Here is a 23,537-nt window from a genome sequence, read left to right as displayed (position 1 = left end):
GACAAGCTTTCAAGCTACATAGCGCTCTTCTTCAAGTCTAGACTTGAAGAAGAGCGCTATGTAGCTCGGAAGCTTGCCTCTTTCACCAACAGAAGTTGGTCCAATAAAAGACATTACCTCACCCGCCTGGTTCCTGGTACCAGCACAGCTACAACACTGAAAACAAATATTTTAACAAGAGCATTCAGGCTTCTAAAGTTCTAAAATCTGTTTTCTTCCTGTGTGTACCCAGGATTCTGTTGTGTCAAACAGGGCTGGCTCTAGGCACCAGCACTCCAAGCATGTGCTTGGGGCAGCACTTTCCAAGGGGCGGCACTCCGGTTCCTTTTTTTTGCTTGGGGTGCAAAAAGCCAGGAGCCGGACCTGAGCGGAGGTGAGCTGCGGTGGTGGTGGGGCACGGGGAGGGCCGCAGGAAGTAACCCGGTGGAGGGGGGGGAAAAAGAGCGCAGAGGAACCGCTCCCCCCCCCCCAGCTCACCTCCGCTCCACTGCTGCCTGCTCCCTCGAGCCTGCCGCCGCTCTGTTTCTCCCCCCTAGGCTTGCCTGGGAGGGAGGGGTAGGAGGAGAAATGTGGCGTGCCCAGGGGAGGAGGCAGGGCTGGGGATTTGGGGAAGGGGTTGGAATGGGGAGGGGAAGGGGCGGAGTTGGGGTGGGGCTGGGGGTGGGGGCGCGGGAAAATTTTTTTGCTTGGGGTGGCAAAAAACTTGGAGCCGGCCCTGGTCATAAAGCCTGCTTTTGTCAATCTTAGTATTTTAGATAGGAGTGTTTCCCAATCTTTGCTGAAAGGCCTTAAAGGAGGAGCAAAAGATGACGGAGAATGAAAAAAAAAAAACAGAAAAGGTAAAGAGGAGATACGATGGATACATATTACTGATTTAGCACTGAGATACCTGACTTTACATCTTTACTACCACTATAATCAGACAGGAATATAGGAATGTGTGACATTATACAAGGCTTTTGTTTCACTAGAATTTTTTCTTCAAAGCCAACCTATTTTCACTTCCTCATCGGAAAACTTCAAGCACTCCAGGATCCTGCTGTTAATTCTGGAGAGAGGTTTAGGGATATCTGGGTTTGACATTCCAATAACAAGGATCTATATATATCCTAAGCTTGGAGTCAATGCATGCACATAAACCCTAATGCATGATGGAAGTATTTTTTTAAACTGCTCTATACCTGTGCAGAATAATAGACTCCTGAATGTCACAAGACCAGATTAAGGACTGAATCTTGCAGTTTGCTGAGCACCCTTATTCTGATTCAACTTGTGCTTACCTTCTTTTCTGGATCAGGACCAGAGTGTGCAGCAACTTCCAAGATGGTCCTCAAATTTTTCTACGTATTGCTTTAGAAACTCTACATTATAAATACAGCTTACAACACAGCGAACTGAATTCAAAATACCATACTCCTTGCATTACTACTACCGTGCGTTAGCATGGAAATTACTTGTGCGGGGATAGTTTTACATTGTTAGGTCACTGGATGCCATTGGCTTTAGCAGCTGTACTGTAGATAACTCTGGAAAACCAGAAGCTGTGCCAACTATTTTCAGTTGAGCTACAGACATAATAATAAAGCAACTCACTTATGAGAAAGAAAAAAATAATTAAGAAATAGAACAGGAAGTGCATCACTGATGTTTACAGTAGATCTCCATGAGTTTCTATATGCTAGTGAATCTCTGTAGGGAGCCAGGGTGGCCTCCCTCCAAACCAGAGAGTAAAGAGCCACTCTCTCAGCCTGAGTGGGTGGGACCAGGCCAAGCTTACTCCACCCCCCGGAAGGGGAGGGGGTGGAACAGAAAGTACAAAAGGCAGGGCCTTTAGCCCAGCCAGGGCTGCACCAGGGAGGGAGACAGACATAGACTGCTGGCTGTTCCCTGCAGACCCGAGCCAGGGGAGGCCCTGGACCAGGGGAAACCTGACCTTGAGGAAGGACTCAGGCTACCAGGACTGCTGGCCGCAGAGTACCTCGAGGAACTGGAGGAGCCAGGCAGTGACCCGAACCAGAGCGAGCCTGATACTGAGGGTGAGCTGGAGCTACCGGCGGCTGAATATCCCGATGAGCTGGAGGAACCAGAGGGACCCACTTGAGAGACCAGGTAGGAAGTAGCCAAAGGGCAGAACTGTGTGGTGTGTCAGTGTTTGGTCAGCGTGTTGCGGACGGATCCCCACAGAACCTTGCCCCGCCACTGTCAGGGCCCTGGGCTGGAACGCAGTGGAGTTGGGTGGGCCTGCGTTCCCCTACCCCAGCCACCCCGCCTCAGGTGGCAGAACTTCTGTAAAGACCACTGACTCGTGCCGGCGCTCCCCCTGCCTGAGGGGCGCGCCACTGACTCGTGCTGGCACACCTCCCTCCACTAACTCCCCAACAAAAGAAAGGTGTGACCAAGGCCTTTCGGCGAGGCAGTAGCTCTCCACCACCCCCCAGCGGCTGGGCGGACCAACTGAGACCCTGCTACAATCTCTTCCATCTTCTCCATCTTTGAACATTGGAAAGGCAAGTTCCTCTCCAGGGGACTGAACATTAAATAAGGAATAGGATAGAAAACTATGATGATTTGGGATGTGCAGAGGTCTCTCTCTTCCTCAGATTCTGAACTGGTTGCCACAGGGAAGGAGGAGGAAAATACAACAGAGAGAGGAAACAAAAATAGTGCAACTAAACATGACCAAATTAAACATTTAATGGTGTAGTTAAATTGTGTGGTATTTAGAAGATCTGAAGGTACTTACATACCATAACATATATTTGACTGAAAGGGCAAAATTCTGAAGTGCTCCCAAAACAATGTTTTAGTCCAACAGATAAGCAAATAAAAGCAAACACTCTAGGATAGCGATTCTCGATCTTTTCCATGCATGACCTGAAAGTTTCAAGATCCCCCTTCTAACCTACCTCGAAAGAAAAAGAAGGTACTTTTCCTGGATTTGTCTGTGACCCCTAGATTGACAACCCATGCTCTAGGACAGCGGTTTTCAAACTTTTTGAGCTGTGCCCCCCACACTGAGTTACAATTTTTGGTTGCATCCCCCACCAACCCAGACAAAAATAGAAACATCTGCCCCTTGGATTTCAGGGTGGGGAAGGCACGTGCAACAGTCTTTGGGGGGGAGCCAGCGCTGGGCATGGAGTGGAAATCAGCACCACAGCAGTGGATGTTGACATTGACTCACAGGCTTGGTGGACCACTGAGGTGAGTCAGGGTATGGAAGTGGCGTTCCCTCCCTCCGCCTCGCATGGCTAGCATTGCAGCTCCCCTTCTCCCTCACCCTCACCCCCCCATTCCTCCGCGCCCCCCTAGGGCAGCATGCCCCACAGTTTGAAAACTTCTGCTCTAGGACAAGTTGTGAACAAAAGCTAAACACAGGAACATGACTGAAACCAAAACCTAAGAAGGAATAAAACCAAACCATACTGCTGATATCAGTAGTTTACGTGATTTTTGCTGAAGTATTGCACATAGTTTCCATTTCAAAGATTCTGATACTTTCAGATTATTAATCTTTTAAACTCTATACCAGAGTCATTTATGAGAGATTCCCTATTAAGGCACGAATTCAGCTGAGCACTTTAAAGCACATCCTTAACTTTAAGCATATGCTTTAACTTATAAACTATTATTATAGTATATCTCCTTAGATCATTCCATATAGAAAATTCTATCAAGCATCTGCAGAGCAGAATTCATCTTTGAATTTATTCATCTTTGTGGCAACCAAGGTTCCCACCCTTGTATTATTTTGTTTTTAAAATGTACAACATAATTTTGCTTTGGTTAGACTTGTTAATGAGTCAGTAGTGTATAATATGAGGGCATAAATAATTTATAATGCAATCCCATTGGAATTATCTTTACATGAAAGTAGTTTGTGATTAGTACTATTATAAAGTACAACAGAAGAGTTATGATTTACAATTTTATTTTCATACTAATACAATGGCTCTCTTGTAAATAAATAACTTATCAGGCTATGTAGCAAGTAGCATGATACAATTATTCCAGTTACCAAGAAAATTATAAACTTATTCTTACCTCTGATCTACAAAAACGAACTTCCCATCTATTGCATGTCGAGAGACATATTCTGTAGGTTTAACCCGGATCTCGCCATTGACTGGTTGAGGAACTACATGAGGATGTAACCGTCCAATTGCAACAAGACAGCTTAAGTTACAGCCTTCATTATCTGGCTCATTGTCTTCATCTAGTCCCATTTTTGTTGGCGGCCAGCTTTTTAAATATCCTGTGCTATGAATCGTGCAAAAGCTTTTGCGGTCTGCTATAAAAGAAAAGGTTAACATCTTCAGGATTGCCTTCAGATAAATTTGGCTCTCAATCAGGTTTGCTAACTTGCAGTGCTTCTCCTTCTATCTTGGAAAACTAAGTTGCTGCATACTAATAAACTAATGCAGAAGAGGTATATATCAATGCACACTGCATATTAGAGACAAGTCAAATATTTAGTGTGAAATTTACCATTGTGATACCACTGCTAATATCGAAACCCAGTCCGATAGTTCAACAATTGCAGTCAATATCAATTCTGCATTTTCCCGCAAATGACAAAGTTGCAATTTTAAGAAGTCACACTATGAGCTTTTTCATTAATAATTCTTAGCTCATACAGGACAAAACAAATCAGTGTGCAGAGGCATAAACTATGGAGGAAAATATAATCTGAAAGTAAAATATTTCAGTTTTAAGTTTCCAGAGGTTACAAAATAACAGAAAAGAGGTTTCAATTAAAAGAGAATACCATGGCAACGTCCTTCAGAATATATACTGGCATTCTGTACACAGGTTTTTAATTGAAAACAGTGTCTGTTACCTTTTGTTAGAGAACAATTTAATATTGTCACATCTTTAAAAAATATATTAATTAGGCTGTCAAGAGATTAAAAAAAGTAATCGTGATTAAAAAAAATTAATCACGATTAATCACACTGTTAAACAATAATAGAATACCATTTAAATATTTTTTGATATTTTCTTCATTTTCAAATATATTGATTTCAATTAGAACACAGAATACAAAGTGTACAGTGCTCACTTTATAAAAAAAAAGAAATAGTATTTTTCAATTCACCTAATACAAGTACTATAGTGCAATCTCTGTCATGAAAGTTGAACTTACAAATGTAGAATTATGTACAAAAAAACTACATTCAAAAACAAAACAATGTAAAACTTCAGAGCCTGCAAGTCTACTCAGACCTACTTCTTGTTCAGCCAATTGCTCAGACAAACAAGTTTGGTTACATTTACATGCTGCCCGCTTCTTGGTTTACAATGTCCACCTGAAAGTGAGAACATGCGTTCTCGTGGCACTGTTGTAGCCAGTGTCGCAAGATATTTATGTGCCAGATGCGCTAAAGATTCATGTCTCTTCATGCTTCAACCACCATTCCAGGGGAATGCATCCATGCTGATGACAGGTTCTGCTTGAGAAGAATCCCAAAGCAGTGTGGACTGATGCATGTTCATTTTCATTGTCAGATGTCACCAGCAGAAAGTTGATTTTCTTTTTTGGTGGTTCGGGTTCTGTAGTTTCCGCATCGGAATGTTGCTCTTTTAAGACTTCTGAAAGCATGCTCCACACCTCATCCCTCTCAGATTTTGGAAGGCACTTCCGATTCTTAAACCTTGGGTCGAGCGCTGTAGCTATCTTTAGAAATCGCAAAGAAGGTACCAATGTGAATTTTGTCAAATCTGCCATGAAAGCGTTCTTAAAATGAACAACATGTACTGGGTCATCATCCAAGACTGCTAACATGAAATATATGGCAGAATGCAGATAAAACAAAGCAGGGGACATACAATTCTCCCCCAAGGAGTTCAGTCACAAATTTAATTAACGAGCGTCATCAGCATGGAAGTATGTCTTCTGGAATGGTGGCTGAAGCATGAAGGGGTATATTAATGTTTTGCATATCTGGCACGTAAATACCTTGCAATGCCAGCTACAAAAGTGCCATGCAAATGCCTGTTCTCACTCTCTGGTGACATTGTAAATAAGAAGTGGGCAGCATTATCTCCTGTAAATGTAAACGAACTTGTTTGTCTTAGCAACTGGCTGAACAAGAAGTAGGACTGAGTGGACTTGTAGGCTCTGAAGTTTTACACTGTTTTGTTTTTGAGTGCAGTTATGTAACTAAAAAAAAAAATCTACATTTGTAAATTGCACTTTCACAACAAAGAGATTGTACTACAGTACTGGCATGAGGGGAATTGAAAAATATGATTTTATCATTTTTACTGTGCAAATATTTGTAATACAAATAATATACACTTTGATTTCAATTACAACACAGAATACAATATATATGAAAATGTAGAAAAACATCCAAAATATTTAATAAATTTCAATTGGTATTCTATTGTTTAACAGTGTGATTAAAATGGCAATTAATCACGATTAATTTTTTTAATCTCGATTCTTTTTTTGAGTTAATTGTGTGAGTTAAGTGCAATTAATCGACAGTCCTAATATTACGACAGCCCTAATATTAATTGAAGACAGGTATACTGAATATTTTCGTATGATGCATTTGGCTGGAGATCACATTCACACTGAGGCAAAATGATCAGTGCATGAGACAGAGTAACAGGATATATAGGTTCTACTTCTGCTTTTGCCATTGGCCCATTCCGTGACCTTATCCAAGGAAAGTACATGTGAACCTGAGCATGCCTACTGGTTTGGGCCCTACTAGGGTGTTGTCCAGGGCAACACTTAGTTTGACAATGCCCCTGAGGTTTAGGGATAAGTGAGGGCTCTAACCAGCCTGTTAGCAGTTGGGCAGCATCAAGACTTAGGCAGCTTTGAACATGCCTATCAAAGGAAACTTGGGTGCCATGGTGACTTTAGACGCCTATAGTGTTAGGCAGCTGCTGAATAGTGGTTTTGAGAATGTCAGTGGTGCCTAAATGTTGGCAAAAACCTACATTGTCTTTGCAATAGATTTTGTGATTCCTTTGAACTCTATAACTGTGCAGTTGGCCCAGATGCTACAAACCATTAATAGGGCCTGTGGTAAACTTACAAGATATGTATGGCATTTGGGACTCCTTATTTGAGAGCTTGGTGCAAACAGGCATAACTCTATTAATGTCACTGGAGTTGTGTCTCCTTACACCAAGGCCTAAATGTTGGATTTAGGCACCCAAAGAGGAACTAGGCATGCAAGTACCTTTGTGAATCTATTCCCTAGGTACTTAAGAACCATTAACTTTGAAGCTTAGGGCTTACAGTTAAATTCAGACACCCAAATAATTGCACACTCTACCATCGATTTCAACTAAAGTCATGCATGCTTCAGAGAGCAGAATTTTGCCTTATCAACAAAATTTCTTTTTCAGCACATGTAACTTTAGGACATCTACTTTTAGGGAGCTATAAAGAGAACAAGAGAGTAACAGACAAACCTTTACACAGTCGCAACAGTGACGACTGCACTAAACATAGAGCAGCTCTATTCAGAAATTCTTTATAATTAACTGAAGGTTGTTTTGTTTTTATCTGACAGTTACTCTTGTTGCTCTGGGAGGTGTTTCATATAGCAACAGTACAGAGAAAATAACTGTAAAAACACCATTATATTTGATAAAATGTACAAACGTTACCTTTCTTCTTTGAGCAGGTGGAAGGAAAATCCTTGTCTTCTACTTTCACTGAAGGTCTGTTGCATTTCATCCTACAAAAGAAGGAACGTCTTGCTCCAGAACAAAGTCGCGATGGCCCAGGTGTTATATCTGTTTTAACTGGAAGTCCAGCTGCATGAAACAAAAAATTAAACTCAGTAAACGTTGTCTTTACTAAAATTCATTAAACTACATTCTCAACTCTCCAGTTATTTTAGTAATGTCTTTGAGGGGAGAGTAATGTGCTCAGAAAATTTCATGGCACCTCAAGTTTATTTTTAATGATCAGATTATATCCGATGCTGAGTTGCTGGGATTCACATAGAGATGACACAAATATTTCTTGCTCCTTCAGAAGTTAAGAAGGGCTATTTTGTTGCTGTATGTTTATTTATTGAAAGATGTGTTAACCAGCCAAGCAGACAGCATGCATAAATAAAATAAAATAAAATAAATAACCTGGCTGGATAATTTACTTGTGTGCCCACTGTCAACAGTGGTCACACTGGGTATAGGAACACCAACCTAGAATTAAGGGGTCCCAAATATGAAAGTCAGAGAATTGTTGCAAAAACCTACATTGTCTTTGCAATAGGTTTTGTGATTCCTTTGAACTCTATAACTGTGCAGTTAGCCCAGATGCTACAAACCATTAATAGGGCCTGTGGTAAACTTACAAGATATGTATGGCATTTGGGACTCCTTATTTGAGAGCTTGGTGCAAAACAGGCATAACTCTATTAATGTCACTGGAATTGTGTCTCCTTACACCAAGGCTGAATCTGGCCCTCAGAGTTCCTGGCATCCAGACTTCAAAATAATACATGGGCCAAGATCCTGATAATGTGAGATGTTAACAGTATATATGGTGTTTAAATGTTTTCCAGTGCATACTGTTAATGGCTACCCCAGGAATTTGGAAACTTGACACTTCACAAAAAAAGCAAATTATGAGCTCATACTTTGTCATGTTTTTATATATAAATGTGGCATTAAAGTGGTATATGATGTACATAGTATCAGATACATTTAAATGATTTCAAAATCTCTCTCTCTCTCTCTCTCTCTCTAAATACTCAGGATATATGATACTTTCAATGGATCAGCATGTTCCTGCAAACATTTAAGCATATGAATATCTTTGTGCCTCACAAAAATAATTGGCCTTGATCCTGCAATCACAGAAGTTATTTATACATGTGCTTGCGAGGAACATAGACTTACTTGGTCAAATTTTCGTAAGTGGCTTCTAAATTTACAGCTGCAATTTTGTGTGTGCAAAGCACCACAACTGAACAGACAAAGATAATTTGCACACGAGGGATCCTATTAATTTCCCATCGTCAGAAACCACCCTAATGAACTTGCATGTGTTGCAAAGAGACTAGATCACCACTTTAAATAGGAAAATTTGCTTAATAAAACAACTTTCTTAAAAGTTAACCAGATCACAACATTTTAAAGCAAAATGGTCACCTGGTTATAAAACTACTTATCCCAAAAAGCCATAGGCCTAGGGTCAGAGTTCACACTACTCTGCCAAGTGCAAGAAGCTGCAGCTTCCTGCCATTCTTCCATTACAAGGATTTCCAATCTACAAAAGAGGACAGCCAGGGTTAGTAGTAGCTTCCTAACTCACTGGCCATATTGCTGTATAAAACAAACACAAAGTTCACTAGCTACCACTAAATTCAGGTACCTTTAACTGTATAAAAATCATATATTATCTGACTATACTATCTAAGCTGGATAAATGTTATTTGTATTGTCAGTTTCTTTCTCTTCCCAAGAAACACGTCACTCCAAAGGTCACAAGTCCTTTCAAAAAGATATAGAAATTTTGAAACATCCCTTACTCCCTGCCACAGAGTTGTTTCAGGATTACTCCAGAATACATTCCCACTCAAAAAGGGCTTCCAGTCAACAAGGAACAAACGAGTCATCCACACTGTTTAATTACATGAACCCAGCCTCATACACGGGTGCTTCTTCAGTAGGACAAAGGGTGTGTTCTTACTTCCAGTTAACTAATAAGAGGTAAAATCCTAGTAAAGACAATGTAGTTTGTAGTTTTCACGTGAGTTGGCAGGTTCAAGTGAACTCTAGTTTCTACCATAGTGTTCAACTCGACCTGCTAACTCACGTGATAACTACAGACTGCCTTGTCTTCTTTAGGATTTTACCTCATGTTAGTTAACTGAAGTTTACCAACATGTGGTAAAAACACATTGTTTTTCTTAGCAAAAACAAGGCCTTAATGGCAATGAATTCATTTCCTTGAATATGCATTTCTTCCCTTTTCTGGGCAGTTATTGGATGCTACAGTTTAAGCTGGCATTTAGACCACGAACAAGTTGGTTAAAGGCCCCTGTACCTAACAGATAATGTGAATAGATTAAGAAAAGGAAAATCTTAGGCTGAATATCATCAAGATCATGCTGACTGCAAGATCTGTTTTAATGAGGATTGATGCTAACAGCTTCCCAATCACCACATCCCCCCCCAAACCCTTTGAGAGGTCTGTCACAAAGATTAATAATGACCTGAATCATAGAATTGTAGGACTGGAAGGGACCTCAAGAGGTCATCTAGTCCAGTCCCCTGCACTCATGGTAGGACTAAGTATTATCTAGACCATCCCTCACAGGTGTTTGTCTAACCTGTTCTTACAAATCTCCAATGACTGAGATTCTACCACCTCTCTAGGCAATTTATTCCAGTGCTTAACCACTCTGACAGTTCGGAAGTTTTTCGTAATGTCCAATCTAAATCACCCTTGCTGCAATTTAAGTCCATTGCTTCTTGTCCTATCCTCAGAGATTAAGAAGAACATTTTTTCTCCCTCCTCCTTGTAATGACCTTTTATGTACTTGAAAACTGTTATCATGTCCCTTCTAAGTCTTCTCTTCTCCAGACAAAACAAACCCAATTTTTTCAATCTTCCTTCATAGGTCATGTTTTTCTAGACCTTTCATCATTTTTGTTGCTCTTCTCTGGATTTTCTCCAATTTGTCCACATCTTTCCTGAAATGTGGTGCCCAGAACTGGACACAATACTCCAGTTGAGGCCTAATCAGCATGGAGTAGAGCAGAAAAATTACTTCTTGTGTCTTGCCTACAACACTCCTGCTAATACATCCCAGAATTATGTTTGCTTTTTTTTTTTTTTTGCAACAGTGTTACACAGTTGACTCATTATTTAGCTTGTGATCCACTATGAACTCGAGATCCCTTTCTACAATACTCCTTTCTACAATACTCAGTCATTTCCCATTTTGTTGCAATGCTTGCAGAAGAATGGTCTTGTAGTTAAAACAACAGGAAAGGAAGTCTGGAGATCTAGGCCTGGTCTACACTAGGAGGTTATGTCAAATTTAGCAGCGTTAATTCGAATTAACCCTGCACCCGTCCACACAACGAAGCTATTTATTTCGACAGAGGTCTCTTTAAATCGATTTCTGTACTCCTCCCCGACGAGGGGAATAGCGCTGAATTCAACATGGCCATGTCGAATTAGGGTTAGTGTGGACGGAATTCGATGCTAATAGCTCTGGGAGCTATCCCACAGTGCACCACGCTGTTGACCCTCCGGACAGCAGTCCGAGCTCGGATGCTCTGACCAGCCACACAGGAAAAGCCCCGGGAAAATTTGAATTCCCTTTCCTGTCTGGCCAGTTTGAATCTCATTTCCTGTTTGGACATCGTGGGGAGCTCAGCAGCACTGGCAACAATACAGAGCTCTCCAGCAGAGGTGACCATGCAATCGCTGAATAGAAAGAGGGCCCCAGCATGGACTGATCGGGAAGTCTTGGATCTGATCGCTGTGTGGGGCGATGAGTCCGTGCTTTCGGAGCTGTGATCGAAAAGACGGAATGCGAAGATCTACGAGAAGATCTCAAAAGCCATGACGGAGAGAGGATACAGCTGGGATGCAATGCAGTGCCACGTGAAAATCAAGGAGCTGAGACAAGCGTACCAGAAGACCAATGAGTCAAACGGATGCTCCGGATCCCAGCCCCAGACATGCCGTTTCTACGAGGCACTGCATTCCATTCTAGGTGCGGCCGCCACCACTACCCCTCCACTGTCCGTGGACTCTGACGATAGGGTATTGTCGATGGCCACTTCCTCTGAGCTGTTCGCGGACGGGGAAGATGAGGAAGGAGAGGAGGAGGAGGAGGCAGTCGACAGCGCTTTCAACGCTGATTTCCCCAACAGCCAGGATCTCTTCATCACTCTCACAGAGATTCCCAACCAACTCTCCCAAGGCGGTAACCCGGACCGTGAATCAGGGGAAACATCAGTAGGTAAGTGTTGTAAACATTTATTTTGAATAGAATAGGCATGGTATGTTAGCAATGGGTTTTTAATGATTAGTTTGCCCTAGGCGCTTAACTTTTTAGTCCTTGCCAGTGCAGCTACTGGAAAAGTCTGTTAACATGTCTGGGGATAGAGTAGAAACTTTTCCGTGTCAGGGTAGCGGCAGGTACTCCGGGATCATTGCCTGCTTTGAATTAGGGGAATTTTAGTATGGGGACTGATTGCCTGTTCCTTTAAATAACTGTAACCAGCAGTTTACAGCCACGCGGTGGGAGCGGGGAGGCGAACCGTTCCTACTGAGGGGTTCGCCGGCAGCATGCAGGGATCTTTCCCGGGGACAGCGGCAAAGGGGGTGGGACAGGGGCAGAGTTCATGCCGGCCGGATCGCCGGCAGCAGGAACTGGCCAACGCTAGGAACGTGAAAGGAAAGCACTGCTGTAAATTAGGCTTTAAGCAGCCAAAAGTCTATGGCTTACCAGGGCCGCCTGCTAGCAGAATTCCGGTGTCCGGCCCCGTTTGTGTGATCTGTACAGCAAGACCCCAGGCACTCAAGGTGAAGAAAGAAAATTCGACCTTGTACTGAGCGCACATGTGATAGGTACTGTGCATGGTCTTGTTCACAGAGAAAGACTATATTCGTTGTTTGCAAAAATGTATCTTTTTGAGGAATTCACTCCCTTTTTCCTATCCCACAGCTGTGAGCGTCTCCCGAGCTACCCCGGCATCCCCCTCCCAGAGGGTGGCGCAGATCAGGCGGCGAAAGAAGAGGACACGGGACAAGATGTTCTCAGAACTTATGGGCTGTTCCCGAGCCGAGGCAGCACAGCAGACCCAGTGGAGGAAGAACATGTCGCAATACCTGCGATCACACAGCGAAAGAGAGGACAGGTGGTGGCAGGAAGACCAGCAGGCGACTCAAACGCTGCTTGGACTAATGAGGGAGCAAACGGACACACTCTGGCGCCTTGTAGATGTTCTATAGGACCGGAGGCAGGAGGACAGAGCCCCCCTGCATTCTATCTCTAACCGCCCTCCCCCGCCACAAAGTCCCATCCCCCCCTCACCCAAAATACCAAGAAGGAGGGGCAGCAGGTGCCGTGAAAACAGTCACTCCACCCCTGCAGACTGCTCAAATTGCAGAAAGCTCTCATTCCCAAAGATTTGATACATCCTTTCCTTCCCTCCAAATGCACATCACCCAAGCCCCCGTCCCAGTTTCATCCCCTGTGTAGTTCTTAATAAAAAATAAATTTCTGTTAATTACTGTTTCCCTCATGTTCTTTTAGAGGACAGTGTGTTTGAAGGGGGGAAAGGAGGTTGGTAATTGGAGAGCACAGTCACCTTTACCAGGGTACAGACATGGGGGCAGGTTCAGCAGAAGGTCACACACACATTGCAGTCACTAAGCACACTGGTCAGTCTGGGAGGTGGTTTTCATGTTCTGGGGGGGGGGGGGGGGGGGGGCTATGTGAGTTTGTGGCGGGGGAGGGCGGTTACAGATCTTATGCAGCGGTCCTTAGCCTGGATGACAGAGCCACGCAGCAGGGGATCTGTAACCACCCTCCCCCGCCACAAAGTCACATAGCCCCCACATACAGAGTCCCGAAAAGGCAGGCTCCATTGAAACAACCAGTCCGTCACTGTGGACCGCTCTAGGAGAAGGAGCCTGTCATTCCTCGAGTTTAGAAGCGTCTTTTCCATCACTACACCTGCTCCCCACCACAGTCTGCATCCCAGTTTCAACCCTTTACCGCGAAATCCTTAATAAAGAAAATGGTGTTAATGAACAAAGTTTCAGTTATTTTATTTTTAAAGGTGTGTTGGAAGGGGGAGAAGGGAGTTGGTAACTGGAGAGGATAGTCAACATTAACTGGATAAAGAAAAGGGGGCAGGTTCAGCTTCTGTTTAAACAAACGTAATAGTCACAGGTTATCCTGCTCACTCTGGAACCTAGCTTTCAAAGCTTCCCGGATGCACAGCGCGTCCCACCGGGCTCTTCTAATCGCCCGGGTGTCTGGTTGGGCGTAATCAGCAGCCAGGCGATTTGCCTCAATCTCCCACCCTGCCATAAAGGTCTCCCCCTTGCTCTCACAGAGATTGTGGAGCACACAGCAAGCTGCAATAACAATGGGGATATTGGTTTTGCTGAGATCAGAGCAAGTCAGTAAACTTCTCCATCTCGCCTTCAGACGTCCAAAAGCACACTCCACCACCATTCTGCACTTGCTCAGCCGGTAGTCCAAGAGTTCTTTTTCAGTGTCCAGGGCGCCTGTATAGGGCTTCATAAGCCAGGGCATTAGCGGGTATGCTGGGTCCCCAAGGATGACTATAGGCATCTCCACATTCCCAACAGTTATTTTGTGGTCCGGGAAGTAAATACCTTGCTGCAGCCGTCTAAACAGACCAGAGTTCCTGAAAACGCGAGCGTCATGAACCTTGCCCGGCCATCCGACGTTGATGTTGGTAAAACGTCCCCTATGGTCCACCAGTGCTTGCAGCACCATTGAAAAGTAGCCCTTTCGGTTAATGTACTGGCTGGCCTGGTGGTTCAGTCCCAGGATAGGGATGTGAGTTCCATCTATAGCCCCACCGCAGTTTGGGAATCCCATCGCAGCGAAGCCATCTATGATCACCTGCACATTTCCCAGGGTCACTACCTTTGAGAGCAGTAGCTCAACGATTGCATTGGCTACTTGCATCACAGCAACCCCCACGGTAGATTTGCCCACTCCAAATTGATTGGCGACTGACCGGTAGCTGTCTGGCGTTGCAAGCTTCAAGAGGGCTATGGCCACTCGCTTCTGGACAGTCAGGGCTGCTCGCATCCGGGTGTCCTTGTGCTTCAGGGCAGGGGACAGCAACTCACAAAGTTCCAGGGAAGTTCCCTTACGCATCCGAAAGTTTCGCAGCCACTGTGATTCATCCCAGACCTGCAGCACTATGCGGTCCCACCAGTCCGTGCTTGTTTCCCGTGCCCAGAATCGCCGTTCCACAGCATCAACATGACCCATTGCCACCGTGATGTCCACAGCGCAGGTGCTTTGTGAAAGGTCTGTGCTCCTCTCAGACTTAATGTCCTCACCGCGCTGCCGTAGCCTCCTTGCCCCATTTCTCAGCATCTGCCTCTGAAAAAGGTGCATGATAAGGCGCGAGATGCTGACAACGGCCATAACTGCAGCGATGATCGCAGTGGGCTCCATGCTCGCGGTGCTGTGGCGTCCGCGCTGTCAATCACCAGAAAACTGCGCGAACTGATTGCCCGCCGGCGCTTTCACGGAGGGAGGGCGAGAGTGAAGGTTGAATGACGAGTTACCCAAAACCACCCTCGACACATTTTTTGCCCCAACAGGCATTGGGGGCTCGACCCAGAATTCCAATGGGCAGCGGGGACTGCGGGAACTGTGGGATAGCTACCCACAGTGCACCGCTTCCAATGTCGACGCTTGCCCCGTTAGTGTGGACTCACAAAGTCGAATTACTGTCCTTAGTGTGGATACACATGTTCGACTTTGTAATATCGGTTCCACAAATTCGCTTTAAGTAAAATCGAACTACTCTCGTAGTGTAGACATACCCCTAGATTCTATTCCTGGCTCTACTAAAAAGACTTCTTGTATGACCTTGTGCAAGTCACTTGACCTCTCTGTAACTCAGTCTCTCCATTTGTAAAATGGGGAAAATATTCATTAATCCATTTGTACAAATTAATTCATTAATACTTGAAAATATTAATACTTTGAGATCCTTAATTGGAAGGCACTATGGAAGTGAACAGTATTAACCAGCATTTAATTGATGTACCTGGTATTAAAAAAAAGATGATAAAAATATATATCAAGTTTAAGATGCACAAACATTTCAAGGAAAGAAACACTCACTTTTTGCATCTATGAGCCTTTCTCGTGGTGCAGTATCAGAAGAAGAGAGCTGCTCCTTAACTTTCGCAATATCCTTAGGATGAAGGTAGTCAAACAAACTCTGACCAATCAGATCATTCTGTAGATATGGATTATTAAACCAGAAATTAAAAATAAACACATATGTTAAAATTTGGGAAATATTGCATAAATTTTAAAGAGTCACTTAGTTTGTCAGTCTACGATAGCCCGTTCAGTCTATTGCAGTCAAAGTTTGGGCCTCTTTTTTCCCCTGAAAAGGTTTATTCCCAATTATATATCAAATATTCATTGTAAAAATCACAATTAAAATATAATCATGTCTCCCAAAGCTTTTAGAATATGTACCCTGAATGAAAGGCTGGCCAAAAGAATATTTTTTTTAATTTAGTTTTGAAGTTCATAGAATTTTAATGATGGAGAAGAGGGTACAGAAAATTAAGGAAATGGTAGTACAAGAGTAGTACAAACAAGAGGTTTGGTAAAAGTCAAGCCTTGTGTTAAGTGTACATTAAACCTGACTTTGGTATGATTATGCTGATTATTTTTCAATATAGCTTGTCCTGCTAGATGGTAGCATAAGAGTAATTTCTACTTTGCTCAGATTCCTCATCTTGTCAAATCTCACCCATATTTAAATCATTCTCCCTTATACTGTGCCCGTGAACATCTACTTATATAATACTGGCATTTTCCCCCATATCCAGCTACTATCAACTCAAATGCATTTTGATTTGTTGGTAAACTGATTTAAATGCAACATTGTTTACATAAAGGGTTCCTGTTGCCTGATGGCAAAAGTTGACTCTCAGTACAAACCTTATGTGACTTTATTTAATTAACAAGAAGGGAAAGGCAATCAAGTTAGATAAACAGGAACTAAATGGAAACATTTTCCAGAACAAGAGTAAAATTTTCAAAAGTGTCCAACTGACGTAAGAGCCTAGGTACCACTTTCAAAATTTACCTAGGAGCCTAAGTCATTTAGGCACTTTTGATAATGTTATCCCAAACCTTTTTAGAGGCAAAACAAAACAAAAAAAACCAATAGTTTTGTGAGTGGTAAAATAGAGTAGATATTCCTCTTCACTTCCTGGTGCAGCTGAAACCAGAAGCAGTATTATCAAAAGAAGTTTTTTTCCAATCCAGCAAAAAACAGAAATTTTTGTAAATCTTGCAAATTAGCATGTTTTTGAAATAATTCTAGACTCAAACATAGACATTTCAGATGAATACTCCAAAGTTTAGATGTGTATACAAACAAAACCTTTCAATCTCCTGAGGTCTGTCCATTATTAGTTCCAAAGGTACAGAACAATACCTGACTGTAGTTGAGGATCTTGAAGACAGATTCTGAAACAAACAATATCTTCCCTCTGTCACAGCCCACAACAAAAAGAAATCCATCTGCTGCCTAATAAGGAAAGATATTTGTATTATTTTAAAAAGACAATTACATTTTTTAAGTATTTAGGTACCATTGTTACACAGTAGGATTTCTATATTAACATTAATATCGTTACATCTATAGAAATAATTGAATTACCAAAGTATGAAATTATGATAAAAGCTTAATCTTTTTGCACTTGGAATTAGATTTTTTTGGCACTACTTTCCTTAATAATGACAAGAATGTAAAGAATTTTAGTATAGTAAAAGCTCACATCTTCTCATGTAATATTATAGTTGTAAACTAAGCAATTCTTAAATTAAAATTAAAAAAAATCAATAACTAATCTTCTTGTGTTTGACCTATGTTTATTTCATTTTAAATTCATTTGACTTCTTTTGGAAACTAAGTATGGCCCAGATCTTGCAGACATTTCTATGCATGTGAGTAGTTCCACTTAATTCAAGGGGCCTCATGTACATAAGCATTTGTGGGGATCAGGCCCTAACTTTGTAAATTCATAAAAATCACAGAACCGTTTAAATAACTCAATCCTGCATGTACTCTATTTGGTCATTTAAATGAGATTTGTGAAGCACTGCAAGCCTACTGAATCAATTTTTAAGTCAGTGCTTAAGTATTGGAACAAAAAGGCTATAGCTTATGTTTTTATAGTGCTGATAAAATATATAGATTTTATTTTTACAATCAGTAGAAATACACCTATATGTTGTTTCCTCACCAATCTGAGTTATGACTTTTATGCATCAACTGATTATACACTGAAAATTGTATCAAATGATCGGGGGAGGTGGCTGTAAAAAAGGCCATGAGCCAATAAGAAATGAGCTGAAAACAATGGTGTTCATTTATTTACTTCTAACTTAATTAACCCAACAACTGAAAATCCTAACGACTAGATGGTAGGGTGCTTTTACGTCAAAAATGTTTTTATGTGAAAATATTTTATTTTTGGTCCCTCGATTTTTAGGTGCCCAGCTTGATAACTGTGGCTTGATTTTCAGGTGTTGAGCATCCTCTCAAATTCCACTGACTTCGAAGTGGAGTTGAAGGAGTTCATCATCTTTGAAAATCAAGACGGTCTATCTCAAGTTGCACCATGGGTCTGGCTAAAGACATAATTATTGGGGTCTTTCCCTTCATCAGGATTAAATTCGTTTTTTTTTTTTTTGTTTTTTTTTTTTTTTTTTACAAACAAAGTTTTAAATTTAGCATTTTTAAGTTGAAACATACCCTGAGAATAAGATGTTTTAATTCATCATCTGACAGAAAAGCAGGTTTGTAGTTTGCTTCTGTATATGGGTTTGTGGCACCTTCAGGAAAAAAGAAGAGCGTGACTACCCCATGTAAATAAACTTAATATACATCCATTTATTATATATAAATATACTCTTGTTTACAAACACTTTTTCTTCCGTGCCTTTTGATGCTCCCTCATGTTTTTTTCCAGCTGTGTTCTAATTGCAAGTATCCTTTACACAAGTGGAACACAGCTGAAGGGAACCCAGGAAAGAATGAACACTGGCTGGAAAGTACACACTGAAGACAAGAACAGGCAGTAATTCCAAACGTTAATAACCCTTTAAGGCAGGGTTTCTCAAACTTCAGTGCACCGCGATCCCCTTCTGACAACAAAAATTACTATACAACCCCAAGTGGGGACTGAGCTTGCCCGAGCCCGGCTGCTCCAGTTGTGCTCTCCACAACAGAACAAAAACTGAGACATTATTAAAGGGACTGATGTTTTCCATCTTTAAATAATTTCTTGAATGTAGACTCTAAACAACAGTGGCTGAAAGTCATTATTATCTGATGGCTACTCAGGGCCTTTGTGAAATGAACTGGTGATCTCAATCCAATTCTTACTGTTCATGTCTCAGCAGAGGCCAAGAATTTGCATAAGAATTGAGAATGAACTACCATTCACTTCTACAGGTGAGGCAGCTTCCAATGCTGTCATGCCACCCAGGTTGTACCAATTCTAGAGTAATTCTTCTGACATTATATCCTTTGAAAAGCAATAAATTGAGTTAAATTGGTAATGAGGTTGCTGATGGAAGATTATAGTCTTATCAATTAAAAGTAGCACAGGAAGTTAGGTTCTTTAACAGGGTGAGAGACAACAAATGTAATATAAGATGTAATGCTTGATAATTCACAAGACAGAAAAAAAATGAATGCCTCCTGGTCCTCCCCTGAGCCACCTCCCCACCTCAACTCCTGACAATTATGAAAGTAACGTGCATAATTATGGCACTATATATATTTATTTAGATTGCAGCTATTTAAGTGTATATATCTTAAATAGCTGCATTACAACTTACATTATATATATATATATATATACACACACACACCCCTCTACCTCGATATAATGTTGTCCTCGGGAGCCAAAAAATCTTACTGCGTTATAGGTGAAACCGCGTTATATTGAACTTACTTTGATCCACTGGAGTGCGCAGCCCCCCTCCCCCCCCAGAGCACTGCTTTACCACGTTATATCCAAATTTGTGTTATATCGGGTCGGGTTATATCGAGGTAGAGGTATATATATATATCTTTTCATCAATTTAGTTTCACGCTGTAACATCTCTGCAGTAAAACCCATACTAACTGTTTATATACAATACTTAAAGTGCCAAAAGACTGTTTTTCTCCCCGTCCTCAGAGAAAAGCAGGCCAATCTTGTAAATTAATAAAAACTGACAGTGAATGCTATAGTTAGGGTTCTGTTATTAAAGTCTCTATGTAACCTTGTTTTGAGCTGCCATTAATTATCTCCAAAATTTTTCTTTTGGGTTAAAGATATCCATACAATCTCAACTAAATTACTACTTCTTTGAAAGTTTGGCCAAAACAGCTGGTCAGCTGTCTGAGTTAGCACAGCATTGAATTAATATGTACTTTCCTGATTAAAAATTATCTAGATCTTGTGCATGGATCACTCAAACAGTTAATCATGTAGATAGACATCTCTGAGGAACGGTCTTCAAATTAATTTTTAAAAATAAAAATTAATCTATAAATTGTTTTTTGCATATAATGCTAATTTCTAGTGAGTCGTTATTATTTGTAGTTCTTTACATGACCATATTGTTTGGTAAACATATTAGCATCGATAGTTATATTGGGGTGGTTTGGGGAACCTATTCCACTGAAAGAAGAACAGGAGTACTTGTGGCACCTTAGAGACTAACAAATTTATTAGAGCATAAGCTTTCGTGGACTACAGCCCACTTCTTCGGATGCATATCCCACTGAAAAGTTCGTTAGTTGTATATGGTTTCCATTTTACAGAACTGTAACAAAATTAGCATTTATTTTTTCTTCTCCCTCTCTCCTGGTCTTTGGTGTTTTTTGTTTGTTTTTGTTTTTTAACAAAACAGAGATGTTAAATGTTAAATACTTGTTTTGATAAAACTATGGTTAAAAAGTTAACCACACAAATCTCAAAATTCAAAAGGTAATGCTCCTACAGAAACCTTAACCTTAATATTTTATACTTGTAGCATTTTGTAGTCCTGTTTTTCTGGTTAAATATATATAATAAAATATACATTACAGCTGAAATTCACCCAGGTGCAGAAAGTTGGCATAAGAGCTTCAGCAACATATTAAGTCCTAGAGGGCACATTCTATGTGTCAAGAGGGGTCTCTGTGCCGGCCTGCATAAACAAGAATGGGCTGGGCTGAGTGAGGATCTACTGGATCAATGATTAAATGGATCCAGAGACCCTAGCAGCCCATTTCTGTGATATGAAAGAGCAGGAAATGGCAGTAAACAAGCTTATAGATCAGTGCTTCTCAAAGTTAAGCCGCCGCTTGTTCAGGGAAAGCCCCTGGCGGTCCGGACTGGTTTGTTTACCTGCCGCATCCGCAGGTTCGGCCGATCGCGGCTCCCACTGGCTGCAGTTCGCCGCTCCAGGCCAATGGGGGCCACGGGAAGGGCGGCCAGCACATCCCTCAGCCTGCGCCGCTTCCTGCGGCCCCCATTGGTCTGGAGCGGCGAACCGCGGCCAGTGGGAGCCACGTTCGGCCGAACCTGCGGATGCGGTAGGTAAACAAACCAGCCCGGACTGCCAGGGGCTTTCCCTGAACAAGCAGCGGACCAGCTTTGAGAAGTATCGTTATAGATGATACTCTTCTGTACACTGATCCTGGGTTTTGGGGGTGGATTTTGCCTCCCTACACTATGCATTATGCACATGGGTGAGTTACCTTTCCTGTAGAAATCTTGCCTTTATGTTGCCTGTCTTCCGCATTGTTTAACTGCAATCTTACATTGCCTTTAATTAGTAAGCCAATTTCAGACTGCTTTTGGTCTCAAAGCTGATTTAAATGAATGCTGTCAAAGCAGAGTCAATTTGTGCCAGGATTCTACTACTCGATCATCCCTCACAGAGATTATGTCTGACAAGAGCATGAGTAATCCAATATAAATAAGGGATTCTGCAGAAGGTACAGTGTTGTCCAGCTAACACATATGAACCATGCTCTCAGTTCATAAGATCTAGACCAAAACACATTTCATAGCTCAATGCAGAACAAAGATAAGAATTTTTTTTAACTCACCTCGTAATGTTTTCATATGCTGAACAGCCATTCTCAGTACAGTAAGTTTATCTAGCTTTCGGGACATAGCATTGCACGTTGGTACCAAAGATGCTAATTCATCAATAAAACTGTTCATTTTATCTCGACGTCTTTTTTCAATCTGGCTATGAGCCTCTCTAAGCAATAACAAAAATTTAAGATTGAATTACGTAATGAAGTTTCAAATGGTCAGAAAAAATAAAAAACAACTAATTTTAAAGTAGTAGACTACAAGGCCCAGCCTGCACCCCTTATTCATAAGGCCATACACACAAAAGTAGTCCCACTGAAGTGACTATTAAAAGTTAATTACTTGTGTGAATAAGGGTTATTCATGGGAGTAAAGGTGGCAGGATGGGGCCCTAATTTAGCATCAGATACTCATATCACAGGCAGCACTGTATGCTGCCTTATTTACAATAAATACTGAAATTATCTGATAAGCAGGTTCTATCTATCTATCTTAGGTTTTTTTATACTGCCTTGGTATCTGAGCACATCTACTAAGGTACTACAGGCATTATGTAAAAATCAAGCTCAAGATCATAGATGCATAAGTTCCAGTGTGTACAGAACTGGATGAGACAACAATTCATGCCAAAGAATAGCATTAAAGAGTGTAAATATTATAATTCACTATAATATTCAAATTCTTTACTGAAGTATGTGCTTTATAAGTTTCCTATTTCATCCTATAAATTACTGTTAAAAATATTTTGGAAAACAGGTCTAAACTGGGCTTTTCCTATTGCTTAGAAAAACTGTGTGGAGTATCATATCATTTTGACATTGCACGTTCAAATTCAAAGTGGCTTTTTTTGTTTGTTTTGTATATATTACACAGAATGATAGAATCATAGAATATTAGGGTTGGAAGAGACCTCAGGAGGTCATCTAGTTCAATCCCCTGCTCAAAGCAGGACCAACACCAACTAAATCATCCCAGCCAGGGCTTTGTCAGGCCTGACCTTAAAAACCTCTAAGGATGGAGATTCCATCACCTCCTTACATAACCCATTCCAGTGCTTCACCACCCTCCTAGTGAAATAGCGTTTCCTAATATTCAACCTAGACCTCCCCCACTGCAACTTGAGACCATTGCTTCTTGTCCTGTCATCTGCCACCACTGAGAACAGCCGAGCTCCATCCTTTTTGGAACCCCGCTTCAGGTAGTTGAAGGCTGCTATCAAATCACTCTTCTCTTCTGCAGACTAAATAACCTCAGTTCCCTCAGCCTCTCCTCGTAAGTCATGTTCCCCAGCCCCCTAATCATTTTCGTTCCCCTCCGCTGGACTCTCTCCAATTTGTCCACATCCCTTCCGTAGTGGGGGGAACCAAACTGGATGCAATACTCCAGGTGTGCCCTCACCAGTGTCGAATAGAGGGGAATAATCACTTCCCTCAATCTGCTGCCAATGCTCCTACTAATACAGCCCAATATGCCGTTGGCCTTCTTGGCAACAAGGGCACATTGCTGACTCATATCCAGCTTCTCATCCACTGTAATCACCAGGTCCTTTTCTGCAGAACTGCTGCTTAGCCAGTCGGTCCTCAGCCTGTAGCAGTGCATGGGATTCTTCTTTTGTAAGTGCAGGACCCTGCACTTGTCCTTGTTGAACCTCATCAGATTTCTTTTGGCCCAATCCTCCAATTGTGCTACATGT

The 23,537-nt window shown here is 41.7% G+C and overlaps 2 protein-coding genes across 7 annotated transcripts in view; one reads left to right on the top strand and one right to left on the bottom strand.

The window, feature by feature from the left end:
- The window catches only part of BMAL1 (basic helix-loop-helix ARNT like 1), a 99,131-nt gene that overhangs the window by 20,329 nt on the left and 55,265 nt on the right, over nucleotides 1-23,537 (bottom strand). For all 5 annotated transcript variants that reach the window (XM_054027679.1, XM_054027682.1, XM_054027683.1 and 2 more), the window contains 6 exons: nucleotides 21,853-22,010; nucleotides 18,514-18,593; nucleotides 17,191-17,283; nucleotides 15,852-15,969; nucleotides 7,636-7,785; nucleotides 4,045-4,291 (listed from right to left, as the gene is read on the bottom strand). In XM_054027679.1, the coding sequence (XP_053883654.1) occupies nucleotides 4,045-4,291; nucleotides 7,636-7,785; nucleotides 15,852-15,969; nucleotides 17,191-17,283; nucleotides 18,514-18,593; nucleotides 21,853-22,010 (846 nt within the window). The remainder of the gene's footprint in view (nucleotides 1-4,044; nucleotides 4,292-7,635; nucleotides 7,786-15,851; nucleotides 15,970-17,190; nucleotides 17,284-18,513; nucleotides 18,594-21,852; nucleotides 22,011-23,537) is intronic.
- On the top strand, nucleotides 120-13,301 carry LOC128836949 (uncharacterized). Of its 2 annotated transcripts, none has more exons than XM_054027685.1 (4): nucleotides 120-373; nucleotides 748-2,109; nucleotides 7,653-11,960; nucleotides 12,669-13,301. In XM_054027685.1, exons 3-4 carry the CDS (start codon nucleotides 11,558-11,560, stop codon nucleotides 12,953-12,955), a joined length of 690 nt encoding a protein of 229 aa, XP_053883660.1. In that variant the 5' UTR covers nucleotides 120-373; nucleotides 748-2,109; nucleotides 7,653-11,557; the 3' UTR covers nucleotides 12,956-13,301. The 2 variants fall into 2 exon arrangements, with proteins under 2 accessions (XP_053883660.1, XP_053883659.1); XM_054027684.1 differs by lacking the exon at nucleotides 120-373 and adding an exon at nucleotides 3,088-3,204 and having other exon boundaries at nucleotides 704-2,109.

Source organism: Malaclemys terrapin, chromosome 4 (genome assembly GCF_027887155.1).
Source record: "Malaclemys terrapin pileata isolate rMalTer1 chromosome 4, rMalTer1.hap1, whole genome shotgun sequence".
Lineage (NCBI taxonomy): Eukaryota > Metazoa > Chordata > Testudines > Emydidae > Malaclemys > Malaclemys terrapin.
The sequence above is the reverse complement of the archived record's forward strand: the minus strand, read 5'-3'. Positions and strand labels throughout refer to the sequence as shown.